This window comes from Excalfactoria chinensis, chromosome 23 (assembly GCF_039878825.1).
Source record: "Excalfactoria chinensis isolate bCotChi1 chromosome 23, bCotChi1.hap2, whole genome shotgun sequence".
Classification (NCBI taxonomy): Eukaryota; Metazoa; Chordata; class Aves; order Galliformes; family Phasianidae; genus Excalfactoria; species Excalfactoria chinensis.
In genome coordinates, this window is record NC_092847.1 from 366,964 (window position 1) to 380,226 (window position 13,263).

The 13,263-nt window shown below is 48.8% G+C and overlaps 1 protein-coding gene across 5 annotated transcripts in view; it reads right to left on the reverse strand.

Moving 5' to 3' along the window:
- The window catches only part of PPP1R12B (protein phosphatase 1 regulatory subunit 12B), an 82,263-nt gene that overhangs the window by 34,068 nt on the left and 34,932 nt on the right, over positions 1–13,263 (reverse strand). For 2 of the 5 annotated variants that reach the window (XM_072355790.1, XM_072355789.1), the window contains exons 13-17: positions 11,853–12,038; positions 11,180–11,365; positions 1,392–1,482; positions 974–1,144; positions 132–315 (exon numbers count right to left, since the gene is read on the reverse strand). In XM_072355790.1, the coding sequence (XP_072211891.1) occupies positions 132–315; positions 974–1,144; positions 1,392–1,482; positions 11,180–11,365; positions 11,853–12,038 (818 nt within the window). The remainder of the gene's footprint in view (positions 1–131; positions 316–973; positions 1,145–1,391; positions 1,483–11,179; positions 11,366–11,852; positions 12,039–13,263) is intronic. The other 3 variants (XM_072355792.1, XM_072355791.1, XM_072355794.1) reach the window with 2 other exon arrangements.

The following is a 13,263-nucleotide window of genomic DNA, read 5'->3' on the forward strand; positions in this document are numbered from 1 at the left end:
TCTGCTGAGATGGCAGCTTCCCACACTGCACCCCTCAGAAGAAGTAAACTTATTTACTGTATGCACTTCGGGTTCTAAAACTCATCAAAATCCCTGAGCTTTGAACTGTCCTCCTCCTGCTGAGCACATACCGTTCTTCTCCATCTCTGTGGCTGCACCTCTGAAGTCCGCTGGATTCACAGAGTCAAGACCCAGATACTTATTTGTTCGAGTTAGGTAAGAACTTGTATAAAGGAGAGGAGCTGACGTAGAAGGAGATACGGGTGTTGTAGGTTTGTCTGCTTGCACTGGGCACCTTAATCGCCGATAGACAGCCTATAAACGGACATGACAACAAGTCAGAATGAGAAGGAAGCAGAAGATTGGGACTTCAGGTAGCTGAGTAATCTTTCAGAGGGTGATATTTCCTCCACCACCATCTCCCAGATCAGATACACACCAGAACAAATATTAACAGCATGTATGTAAACACTGTACAGTTCCTTTGCTAGGAAGCCTAGGATCGCTGCCTTTACCCCTGCTGCCAGTAACACAATAAATGAGTTATCTCAGAAACAGATGATTTTGTGTGAAAAAAAAACCAGGAGTGATGGAAGGGGGAGAACACTGGGCTACCCAGCTTTCCACTGCACCCAGAATATCTGTGCTACAATGGAAACAGAAAGCCTCAGTCCAATCTGCACAGTAAGCACGGATCTAGGCAACATTCCTACCATTAGCCTTCTCACTCCACTTCTATGATTAACAGTTCTGCTTTCTGGTAAGAAACAGAAGAATATATTTCTCAGTGGAAAGCAAAGGAACATCTAAACCCCCATAATGTGCAACCCCTCTGATGCAAGGATAATCCTCAGCATCTTTCCAGCACATCTGCCCCCCTTAGAATAAACAGGGGACCCCATAAGGATTTCTCTCAGCTAGCCTATATGGTTTAAATCAACACAAGCAATGAGAGGCAAGGCAGGAGGATCACCTCCTCATCTGTATTCCTGCTCCACCGAGTGCGGGTCTCCTGCCTCTCACTGCTGTCCTCAGCAGGCTCTGTGCTCTCAGCCTTCTCACTCTGCTGCTCCTGAGCCTGTCGTTCTGCCCGGGAGCGGCTGAAGGTTCTCTCTGCTTCCTGAAGGTCTGTCAGTGTCACACCCTGGAGACAAAAGTGAGGATTTCTTAATTCGTGCAATTACATTTCAAGTCTTCCAGCTCAGGCAGCAAGTATAAGGTGCTCAGTGGGCTTCTGCTTGGCCAATGTAAAGCTTGTGGGCCTCAACATTATCCTAACATAGAGCAACAGCATTTTGTTGCCTTTCTCAGTGTGCCCACATAAGCACAACCCAAACATTCACGACCAAGCTACCAACTAAAAGGAGATGAGGATTTCCATCATCCCTTACCTGTGTGGATCTGCGCGTCTGCCTGGCCTGCCTGGATCGCGCCTTCCTCAGTGACTCTGCTTCCTCATCCCGTACCGGGGTCAGGTATGACCTGCAGCAAAAAAAAGAGGCAAAAGAGGTTAAAATAGGAATAAAAGCAGATGTTCTGCCCTCCCGACTCAGGGGGCTCCAGATCTGAGGTATCATTCTCTTTTGTATCTACAAACATCGTGTCAGCTCTGTCTGCTAGCACTGCTGCCATCGTCTGCTCTGGGACATCCTTCCTATGAGCAGAGGGATACAGAAATGCACACATCATCTCCCCCCTGCAGCCCTCTTTAGCACTGAACACGTCCTGTTAAAAAAGCATAACCACTTGGTGTATTATTTACCCCTATCCACGTCTTACTAGTTAGCAAAAAATACCCCAAACACCTCTTGTTCAGATGAAGACCTCAAGAAAGAAATCCTGCACCGGCCCACTGCTCAGACCCTCCTTCCTGCATTATATACACCATCATATTATTCACCATATTATATTCACCCTGCAACCTGCTGCCTTCATCAGTATGAAGCCCATCACAGCAGCAAGCAGCAGAACTGCAGGTATCACACAAAAGAGAAACATGGTGGGAAAGGATTAAGGGAGGAAAGAAACGACCTCCATGCACTGGAGTAAAGCGAGCCCCTTGGTACTGAAAAGCACGCAGCTAACACAGAGATTGTGCTACCACTGGATCTCATTAAACCCAGGAGATCTCAGCATTATTCACATGAAAATATCCTAACTGAACTCTGCACAGGCATTCACAGAGGAGGAACTTAAGAGGAATTCAGCACTGCCGCAGCAGAGCACAGCAGCGAGGCTCATTTCCATACCGGTGGATTGGCTTCCATCTTAGGAAAGATTAATTAGATTGGATTCTTCAGCCTGGCTAATGGGGAATGATGATTAACGCCACCTCACAGTAGAAGAGCCAGAGTGTCTGAAATGAAATGTTCTTTAGTGGGTCTATCACTGCCACAGGTGAGCAGAGTATCAAAGATGTAGATAGGTAATTAGCCAAGAAAGGGATAAAGATCTATCGAGGAATACAGTTCATTTGCCCTGGGATTCTTTGCCTGGTTTGCCCTCTGCAGACCATTTTCCCATTTAATGTAACGGGCTGAGCAGATTTTTCATCTGATCCAGCAATTGATTAGAAAGATTACTGACTTAGCTGCGCTATGGCAAAAAAACCCAACGAATCCCTGAGGCTGAATCATCCCCAGATCATCTGCCCTGCAGCTTTTAGCCCTCTCTTCATGACCTCGTGCCCAGCATTGATTTAGCAGGTGCGTGGCTGGCAGCACTGAGCAGAGGCTCCCATCACAGGCTGATGGAGAGCTGAGGGTGTCTCAGCTCTACAGGCATTCAGGGCTGGGTTGGAGCCTTGCATGGCAGGGGTTGGAGCTCCATGGTGTTGCAGGTCCCTCCCAACCTAAGCAGTTCTATGGTCACTTAATAGGGCTTCCTCTGGTTGCACAGAGGTACTTCCATGGGAGCTCATACTCTGCACCTAAAGGTCAATGTTGGGTTGGAAGAATCCAACCCAATAACCACGGTGTGTGTTCCACCTGATAAGCCAGGCCCTGAACTGCTTTGAGTGTACAAGGAGGCTGAAGGCCCACCCATGCAGGGGCTGCAGGCGATGAATCGTGCTCTGGGAGATGCCTACAATGGAGATGTCCACAGTTGGGCTGCCTGCACTGATCTGCACTTCCAGGGTGCAATTCATCACCTTCAGCCAGAGCCTCTAGCACTGATCATGTGAATGCATTACAGAGCAGCTCATTTCTTCCCATTGATTACCCAGACAGAAACACTAGCAGTGATGGATGTTCCAACAGTGGAAGTGCCTAAAATTCAGAGCAATGATTGCCTCCTAAGAATTTGCTGCTTCCTGAACAAAAACCTGCTGTTTGATGTGCAAAAGCTTTGCAGCTTCTAATTTTGTAGACAAGTAGTTCTCTTTGCTCCCCTTTATGCTGTGCAAATGGGCTGCCCAGGTAATGGCACATTAAGGAAACAATAAGCACTTTCTGCAGCTTTTGACACAAGTAGGATAGCTGCTCTTTGCAGAGCATCCAGAAGCAATAAGCCACCTACAGGAAGAGTGCATTTGTAAAATACACTGCAAGCTAAACTCAGAGCCATAGTAAAAAAAGTATATCCTGAAGCAGACCTATCAAGTCATGGTGTAGCTAAGCAAGGCGGGCAGCTTACTGCAATGGCTCTGCATTAGTGGAACTTGGATCCCATGCTTTGGAGGACTGTAGCATTCAGCAGTGAGCTCAGGAGCCACATGCATGCAGTGAGGAAGCAGAGAAAGGACGAGAGCAATGCTCTGGCCATGGGAGGAGGACCCAACACGGTGCTGGGGGAACACTGGGCTTGCTTGGGAACACTCCTGCTTTGTGAGAGCAACGTGAGATTGCTGCACTCAGCACAGCTCGGATCCAGCATGTGCAAGCACAGCGAGAGGAATGACATCTTGTCTCTTACTCCTGCTTCTTCCCACACCTTCCCTCTGCACCTTGAGGATGTATAAAAAATAGGAGCATTTTAAGGCATCGTTAACAATTTTGCATCCAACCTGCAGCAGTGACTTAACATTCAGATGAGCACGTTTTGCGAGGCAGAGCGGCACAGCTGGGGCTGCAGCTCTATTGATTGCTGACTTTTGGTTTCCATTTACACAATTCCCTGCTGCTCGGAGCTCACCCAAGGCCATTTTACAAGCATGAGGTAAACGAATTTTCTGATACAAATCAGCAGAGCCACTGCACAGCGACACTGCTGCTTCCTCTCAGCAAGCAGCCACAGCCTGTTCTTTTGGTGATGAAACAAGGTGGCTGTGCTGTACCATTTCAGATGCAAACAGCAGAAACCACACCTGCAGGAGTGACTGAAAGGAGGCAGCAAGCTGGGATGCAGCCACACATTGGGGCTGGGCTGAGTGCTGGATGAAGAGCAATCCAGAGCAGAACAATTGCAAGATCGCAGCAAGCTGAAGGAGACAGACAAGAAAAGTGGCACATAAATAATCACAGAGATTTTGATTTTTAAGTAATATGATGCTTAATGAAGTGCACTATCTCTGCCATCCTACTAACCCAAGCAAATATCATACAGTCCGTGCAGATCTTTAAGGAAATGACCCAACATGTTGTGTTTCCTTGCAAGAAAACACCAATTTTCACTGTTAATTCTTTTAACTGGGGCACTATGACACAAACATGGATCCCAGCTGCTCACCAGCAGCTCAAGTAGCAGCAATGAAACATGAATAGAAAAGGAGAGGCCAAGTAGGGCAAATGACAGCCTGGATATCCAAAAGCTGGCAAACCAAGGATGCAACAACAAACCTGTGCTGCAAAGAATTGAGATGCTGTGGAGGAACAACTCTCCCATGTAAAGAGTGAATGGTGCAGAATAAGAAGTGCTAACCTCTGCTAATGGATGCATGGATAATGTGATGGCGACTCTTTGATTCCTCAGTTCAAATTCTCCTTCTACTTCAGAAATGAGTCTGACCTGCTCTCCCCAGACACAATGCCAGAGGCCATATCAGAAGCCAGGACGTGGCTTGTGACTCCTCCAGCTCTGGATGAGATGGGTAAGGGGAGCCAGGCACAGGCTGGGCTTCCAGCAGGCGATTTGTTAGCATACAGATGGCTATCCAGCCTATCAACATGTTTGGAAAAGTTCTTTGCAAAAGCCGGAGACCACTATTCAAAACACTGCAGGCATTTCAAATATCCTTACCGCACAGATCTATCTATGTAGATGTAAGGTGATCAAAGGATGGAAGAAAAGCCCATAGAAAATCTGAAGCACTGATATAGTTCCTCTGGAAACGACTGGAAAAGTACAGCATCCCAACAATGGAATCCTACAGGCTGGAAACTTGCCATTATCTAAGGAACTATCCATAGGCTGGGGAGGGAAGAGCAGCAAGAGCAGGTTTCATAGGAAACAACACTGACAGCAGTTCCAAAACACGGTTCCCTAAGTTAGACATTAAAGCAGCAAATCAATCATTGATGGTTACATGAGGATGGCTGCGCAGTTCACTCTCCTGCACTCACATCCAACAACAGGTTTCTCTTCTGCTTATCCCCATGCTAACAGGTTGCGTGCACCAGCTCACAGCCAAAGGAAACTTTTAGTTGCCACAAAACGTTGTCTGACTACATCAAGAGCATCCAACAGGCAGGAGAGAAGGATGACACATCAGACTGGATGGAATGGGGAGCAGCCAGACAACGCTGGCGGTATTTAATAAGCAGAGGACAAAAGGATAACGAGATTTCAGGATCACAATCTTAAAAGCATCCTGCAGCTGTCCTGAAAAGGCTCCTCTGAGTATTTCCCATTCCCAGGCCTTTGCTCTTCCCTCCCATGCTGGTCCTGGCTGTTGAGAGCTGTCATTGTGTTCCAACCTGGACTGTGAATTTTCAGCTCAGGGAACCTCAAAAGCCTGAATTTCAATCACCTCTTACAGTCAGATTTGCAGGTTAACAAGCACAGGATGAAATTCTCTGTCTGCCCCAGCTTTGCTTTGCCCAAGGTATTCAGCTGCTGATCACAGGGATTACGAGAATGGTGATCTTTGTCACCTGTTAATCACAACAGGTCCCCTTTATCCCTCCTCAAAACTCAGCTTTGATGCCATGCTTACAATGGTTTGAGGTTACAGCATGGCAGCTGATGCTGGAGGAGCACTTCCACTCTGCCTGCGCTCATCTCCTGTGCTGCTCCTGCAGGGCAGCCAGCTCAATGCCAGCCCTCTGCAGGCTGCACTACTGCGGTGCAGAGCAGTGAGTGCTGCCAACGCACAGCAACTCAGCAAGCCGTTCTCCCTGCTGAACTTCCCTTCAGTTATCAAATGCAATTAGCTGCAATCTCACAGGTGCAAAACATTCCACGTTGGAATGCTTGGAAACCGGTTTGTGTTCAGCACACTGGGTGTCGATGCTCACTGCTGAGCAGTGCCTCACTGCATCACAGAGCAACAAACACCGGAGTCTGCAATGCTCAGAGGGTGAACCTCTGTGTTTAACAAACTGCTGCACAAAACAGAGAGGGGTGAAACTCCATCTCCCGATGAGCAGACAGGCAAAGACACGGTTGCTTTACCTCCCTTGGTATTGCTCTCTCATTCTGAAGCAAGCTGCAAGCCAAACAATGGAATGTGACATTTGAAACAACCTCGAGCAGTCCTTTTACAGCCTTCCCAAAAGCCGGTATCCACAGGGAGACACAATGCAGGGGAGACAAGGCAGCTCATCCTCAAACAAAATTCACTCCACACTAATCTAAATACCTGCCAAACTGCCTTTCACAGCTACCAAACCCACAGAACTTGCTGGCCATGAGGAGCGTTCAGCTGCTGAGCTACAGAAACCTTTGCAAAGCGTTCGGCTGGCGAGCAGTGCTGCACAGCCTTCGGCTGCCACCCTGTGGAAGGAGGCACTGAGCTGCTGCCTGCAGAGGTTCCAGGGATACACACAGGCATGAATCAGCCCAGGCTCAATTACTGAAAACACCGAATGTTAATAATGTATACCAGATTCCCATTTCCTACTGAGCTAAGGTTGCAGTTTCTTAGCGTGTGCCAGAAGCTCTGGTTCAATTTCATGACTCCGCCGTTCTTAGGAACAGAAGATTTATTAAGTTGGCTCAAAAACTTGTTCTGTAGCAGTCCCTGGGTCACTGCTTGGCTCTGCCTGCTCCTCCACCTTTAGCATCCACGGGTCGGTGCTGTGGAGCAAAGGATTCGGTGGAACAGCTGACTGTGCTAAACAAACCCAGCTGTACCTTCATGCAGCACCTCCACAAACACTTCAGGTTCGTTCTTTAGTTTAATGCCAGCTTTGGGCACCGTGATGCATCAGAATCCTGACCAGTAAACACACATACCCTGAAGTTCAGGTGATGCAAATAGAGCTGGAACCCTGGCTGGCACAACTTGCCAATGAACAGAGTTCTTATTAGATTTAATAGTTAAATCTGTGAAGCACATTAGTGGGTAGGATTAGTAAGGAAGGAGGAATCACACACAGGTTCTGCATGTAAGAAGGGACGAGGAAGGGCGGCTTTACCTTCTGCTCACTCCATGCTGTCAGGCTGCTGTTACATTGCTTAGCTCAAGCAGCGCCTGCTTCATTTCCTCACCCATTCCTGAAGGATCCCGCATATATTCCTGCTTGGAGTTAGCAGGCCAACCTCCACCCCGAGCTCCTCCGCCCAATTCAAGTGCCAAACTTCCCCCCTTCCTTCCCCTGAGCACAGCATCAGCCGTGGGCAGCTGAGCACACACCTGCTCGCTCGCCTTGCAGGAAGGCAGGCTGAGCAGTGACCCCCATCCCACACCCCGACCTTTATCCAAAGAAAAATGCAGGCTGATTTCTGATACAGCACCAGCAACCGCTCCGCTTCCCAACATGGAAAACCCAACGGCCCCAAGAATTCCTGCCCTCCCACGTTATCCGCGCCAGCAGCCCTTGAAAAAAAAAGGCCAACTTTATCTGAAAGCGATTAACTGCAAAAGGAGGGCAGATAAAGGCTTTCAGCAGCAGGTGCCACATGATTGCCCACTTCTTCACAGGGCCTTTTAACTTGTTGTTTTCCACTGCCTGGCACAGATGGGAGCTTCCCTTACCCCATCCCCAGCACTGATGTTGCCCAGGGAGCTGTAAGCGCTCAGCAATGGGGATGATGGAGATAAACTGTCATGGGATGATGTGGCAGCAACACAGCGTTCACAGCTTTATTCCATCAGTTCCTTTCCAGTGATGTTTAAGCACATCCTGAGTTCAAGTTCCACACTTTTAACTCTTTAAGAGATCAGGATCTCACTGTGGTTTTATGAAACAAGAAGGGTTAATGTGTCAGGCATCCCCACTCACCCTGGAGGAGCTGAGTTCTGAACTTGGACAGGACAGGAGGCAAAAGGACCGAAGGACTTGCCATAAAACAGTTCATCTAATAGCGCTGGTGGAGGAGGATTCAGTTCTTAATATATCATTAATATCCACCACTATAATTAGCAGCTGGATCCTTAGAATGAAGAATGGATTCCTCTTGGGAACAAAGCAGACAAAGGGAAATATTTGCCAGGCACGTTTACCTCGCACATCGGTCCAATAAACATTTCTAGGTGAAACTTTAGAGGGCAAGATGCTAAACTGAGCACAGCCCTCAGGAAATGAGCCCACCTCACCCTTATGCTGGATGCAACTGTATAAGCAAAGTGGATGGGGGTGAGGAGGAGGGGGCACTGCCCTACAGCTGTTGGGTAAAGCTGGCCTGTACATAGCCAGGCACGGAGGTGTTGGGCTGATGGTTGGACTCAATGAGCTCAGAGGTCTTTTCCACCCTTACTGATTCTATGATCCTATGGGCTGTGCGCTGCCCTGGGAGCTGCCAGTGCTCCCTCGCCGAGGTGCACAACTCACAGCACACACTGCATTCCAAGCCCCAACACTGCAAGGATGAGATCACAGCCCAACTTCGCACAGGGGCTGCCAGCACTAGAGGCCGCTGTCCTCCCGCATACAGGAGAGCAGGCAGCGGTGGGCTGCAGGCTGCAGGACCCCCCGAGACCCCAGCAGCTGCTTGCAGCATGCAGAAACCAGAAGGGTGTCAGTTTACACTGGGAAGAACTGGACGGGCAGGAGATGCTCTGTGCACAGCATCCATATGTCTGTAACTCACCCTCAGCCAGACAAATGCATTTGGAAAGTGAGACTGCTCTGCCCCGGCATGAGATCACCAAAACAACCCAACAGCAGCTGCAAAGTGCCCACAGAAGAGAAGAAAGCAATGGAGTGCACAACGATTGGCTGGGGAGGATGGCAACCTTCCAACCTGCCAGCAGTGCATTGCAGTGCTTGCTGCAGCATGGGGGGGGGCTGCGCTGCTGCTGGGTCCCTGTGAGCCCTGCATGCAGCATGGCTGTTCTGCTGCACTCATGGCTCCAGCTGTGCTCACCCAGGCACACACATCACTCCTGTGCTGCCTCCTGCTTTATTTTCCTTGCTGGTTCTTTTTTTTTCCTGAAGGTTTGACTCACGTGATGATTTTCAGCTACCTGACCAAAGCAGGGAGCCAGGAAAGAGATGTAGGTGAAATACCCCAGGGGAAATGCTATGGTGGGTTCAAGGCCAACCTGCTGGCTGGCAGATGATGCCAAACAACAGCACAGAGAGCTCTGCTGTTCACTCCTCCCCAGACCTCACAGTCTTCTGCTTTAACCTTTGGCTCCACACGGATAATTTAAGGCTTCAAGTTGTAAGACATCCCTGTGATCTAATATTAGATGATAAGCTTGTTTATGTTTTTGTTGCTAAGAGAAAGCTGGAGCTTTGGAAACACTGAAGCAGACCAAATGTTACTACAACAGCTGCCGGTGGGAACTGAAATCCATACAGTGCTTCCCTGACAACTGTTTGCCATTTTCCCTTTTTGTTTGGTTTTACTGAACTCGGCCTCCTTCCAAAATCAGCTTTCTCCATATAGCTGACCCCTCCTGTCTCTAAGAGCACATTTCCTAGTTCAGTGCATGCAGGCAGTTACCCCATCAGCAGAACCTACTCTTAGAGCAGACACACACACAAACACACACACAGGCTTCCTGTGCCCTTAAGCACAATGCATCACTGCATGTTTCGCTCAGTAGTTTCAAAGCTTCTCTTAACGTTGGGAGGGTTTTTCTGGCTTTTACTTCTGCATTAGCATAATTCATAAGAGATGGTCTTGTAGGTCCTTTCCAACCTTGTGATTCTACGACTCTAATAGGAACGCAGGAGACAAACAGATCTCCTATATTATTTATAGGAACTGATCTGGCAATAAATGCCGATGCAGTAATATTAATAGATGCTCTTTTTGGCATTTACAAGTACTGCCAGTCAGGTTCTGTGTCTGCAGACAGTGCCAGAAGTCTGCGAGGGTTTGCAGGGACCACTTCTCCTGGGAAGGATCCAATCCAAAGCCTCTGCAGCTTTATTCTGGATTTGCCAAAATAGAGATACTGTCATGAGAAGGCCTGAAGTGCGAACAGAGAGCACAATGCACACTCTGTGCTCCTCTCCCATGGTCCCTTTGCACCACAAGTGCAAAGAGACACTTTGGCAGCTCATTTCAATTCAATTGCAAATGATACCGAGTCAACTGACCGACAGCAAAAACACCCAGGAGCACACAGAGGCACTCCCAGCAGTGAACATTCAGTGTCCTTGCAGACCCCAAATAATACGCTGCAGTAGCTACATCCAATTATTGCCCCGCACACAGAGCTGATGAATGCAGTTCAGCTCAGTCCGTCCCACTCATATCACACATCTTACACTCCAGCAGCATTTGCTTTGCCCCACTAACAGGAATACAGGGCTCTAGCACAAGGACATCCCCATTGGGTGCATGTAAGCTTAGCAGAGGGATGCACTTTGAACATATCTCAGTGCAACACTTTTTAGGAGGGGATTCACATTACAGAACCCACTGTGTGTGCTGCCTGTTCCTGTATACACATCTCAGGGACTGAGATGACAACTGAAGAAAAAGGCTGAGACACGCTAAAAGGACAAGCAGATGAATCCCCAATCTAAATGCAACCTTCAGGTTCTGAACTGACCATCACCAAAGTGCCTCCAGCTTCACACAGCACCTGAGGAACAGCTCTGCCACCCCCACCAGCACCACCACCAAGGCAGATGTGACCACAGAGGAGGAACAAAACACCCCAGCACTGCCCACTGACCTTCTGCGCTCCCTGGCTTCCTCAGCAGAGCAGTCCTTTCCTGTGGTTGAGGCAGCACCGGCATTGGCAATACCGTTAGCAGAGCCACGTACAGCACGGTTTGTGATTACACCTAGGGGGGTGCTAGCAGAGAGGCCCTCTGTATTTTTCTCTACGGCAGAATCAGTTTGTTGCCTGAAAGGGGCTCTGAAATAGAGAAGACATAATGGAAAGCAAAGCAAGTCAACTCAACTGCTAACCGAGACCAGCACCACCTCAAGGGAGCACCAGCAGCTCATCCTCCCTGCTGTGGGTTGATGTTAGCAGAGGGAACTGAGCACATTCAAACCAGTTTATAACAGCGTGTAGAAGAATAAGCAGGAAGAATTCAGAGTTAATGGCCGCATCCCCATCTGCAGCAAAAACTATTACAAATGTAACTGGTGAATAGGCAGAAGGAATGAACTCCAGAGCTTGTATGCTGGATGCTGGAGAGCAGCACAGTGTCATTACAGCAGGGCAGGAGGGGTGTGAAGCTGAGCTCACACATGGGCTGCTAACTGCATCCTGGTGCAACCACGCTGCAATCTCTTATCAGCAGTTCCCGTAAGGAAGTACATCTCCAATCCATCATCCAGAATTGAGGACTTCCAACCCAAGCGCTGACTTTGTGCAGCGTTATCTCAGCTGTTACCTGGTGTACTGGCGGGTGGATGCAGAAGTGTTCGCACCGAGAGGTGTGGGGCAGGCAGAGGCAGGTTGCCACGGGGTGCTCAGTGAGGTAGATGAACCAATGGCAGTGGGTGAGGTAGCTAGAGATGTATTGCGACTGGCTGAAATGTAGGGACTGCTGAGGTCACTACTTCTACCAAATGAAGCACTGTAAAACATCACAAAATCAGGTCCTTCAGAGCACAGTAAACATTCAACAGCACAACCCCACAGCTGAGCTCGCAGCTGAAAAGGGAGAGAGCATTACATCTCAGCAAAGTGTATGCAAGGAGATTATGGCACACTGGAGTCGCTGCAGATCAGCCACACGCAGGCTGGTGTGGCAGCACACCTTTCAGATACGTCCAGCTGAGTTCCAGGCAGAGAATAACAGGGGTCAGTGAAGATCAGGGAAGGGAGAAGTCCTGCCATGGCAGAAGCGGCACACAACAGAGCAGTGCTGTGTATGGGGAACGGTGGGGATGAAGAGCAAGGATTCCTCTGGGAGCAGGGAAGGAGTGAGGGACAGCAGCAGGCCTGACTGCATTGCCTCCCAGCGATGCCCAGGACTTCCAGGTTTAAGAACCTGTTTTCAGTGGCTTAAAGATATCAGTTCAGGCTCCAGTGGGGGCACAAACTCTGTATCTGGAACAATCACTACCAAAATTGTCCCAAAATACTCAAGAACAAGGAAAGGAAATGCATATTTTGCCATTTTGATGCAAAACCCTTAAAAACCATCTCTACTGAAAAGCTCTAAGTGCTCATACTTTGAAGGGCTTTCATATGAGGACCCCTTCTGCTTCTTCAGAAGAAAATCACCTTAAGCGAGATTAGCTGTGCACCTCTAAGAACAGACAAAGAAAGGTGGCAAAAATCTCTGTATCACGTGCACCTCAGCCCCACATCAAGGCACTGCTTGTTGATGGCACAGAGAAAACAAGCATGCATGCACGATCTGGGATCCTGACACACCCAGCAACTGGTATTCCTGGCTGCTACTGGTCAGACCGGGCTGTCTGCAGGATGAATCAAAGGCTGGGAAGGCTTTGTTGCGCCTCCTGCATCCTAAATGACTCTCATGCAAGCACGCATGGAGGGAAGTGGTTGATGCAAAATGCACCAGGAGGAAAAGCTGACCTAGAGGAAAAGCCAGGACAAAGAATTGCAGGTTTATGGGAAAGCCAGGTTAAATGGGCTGGAACTGGATGTCAGCAATACAGCGAGAGTCCGAGAGAGCAGCCTAAGGCTGAAATAAAACTTGCAAGGGACAGAACAACAGCCAAGGACAGGAGGTCGGATTCAGTCCAGGCACTCAATTTGCAAATTAGTTTTATATGCCAAGGCACCCAGCCAGCCCAGCCAAGCAGCTGGTCCCTACACAGCCAAAGAGA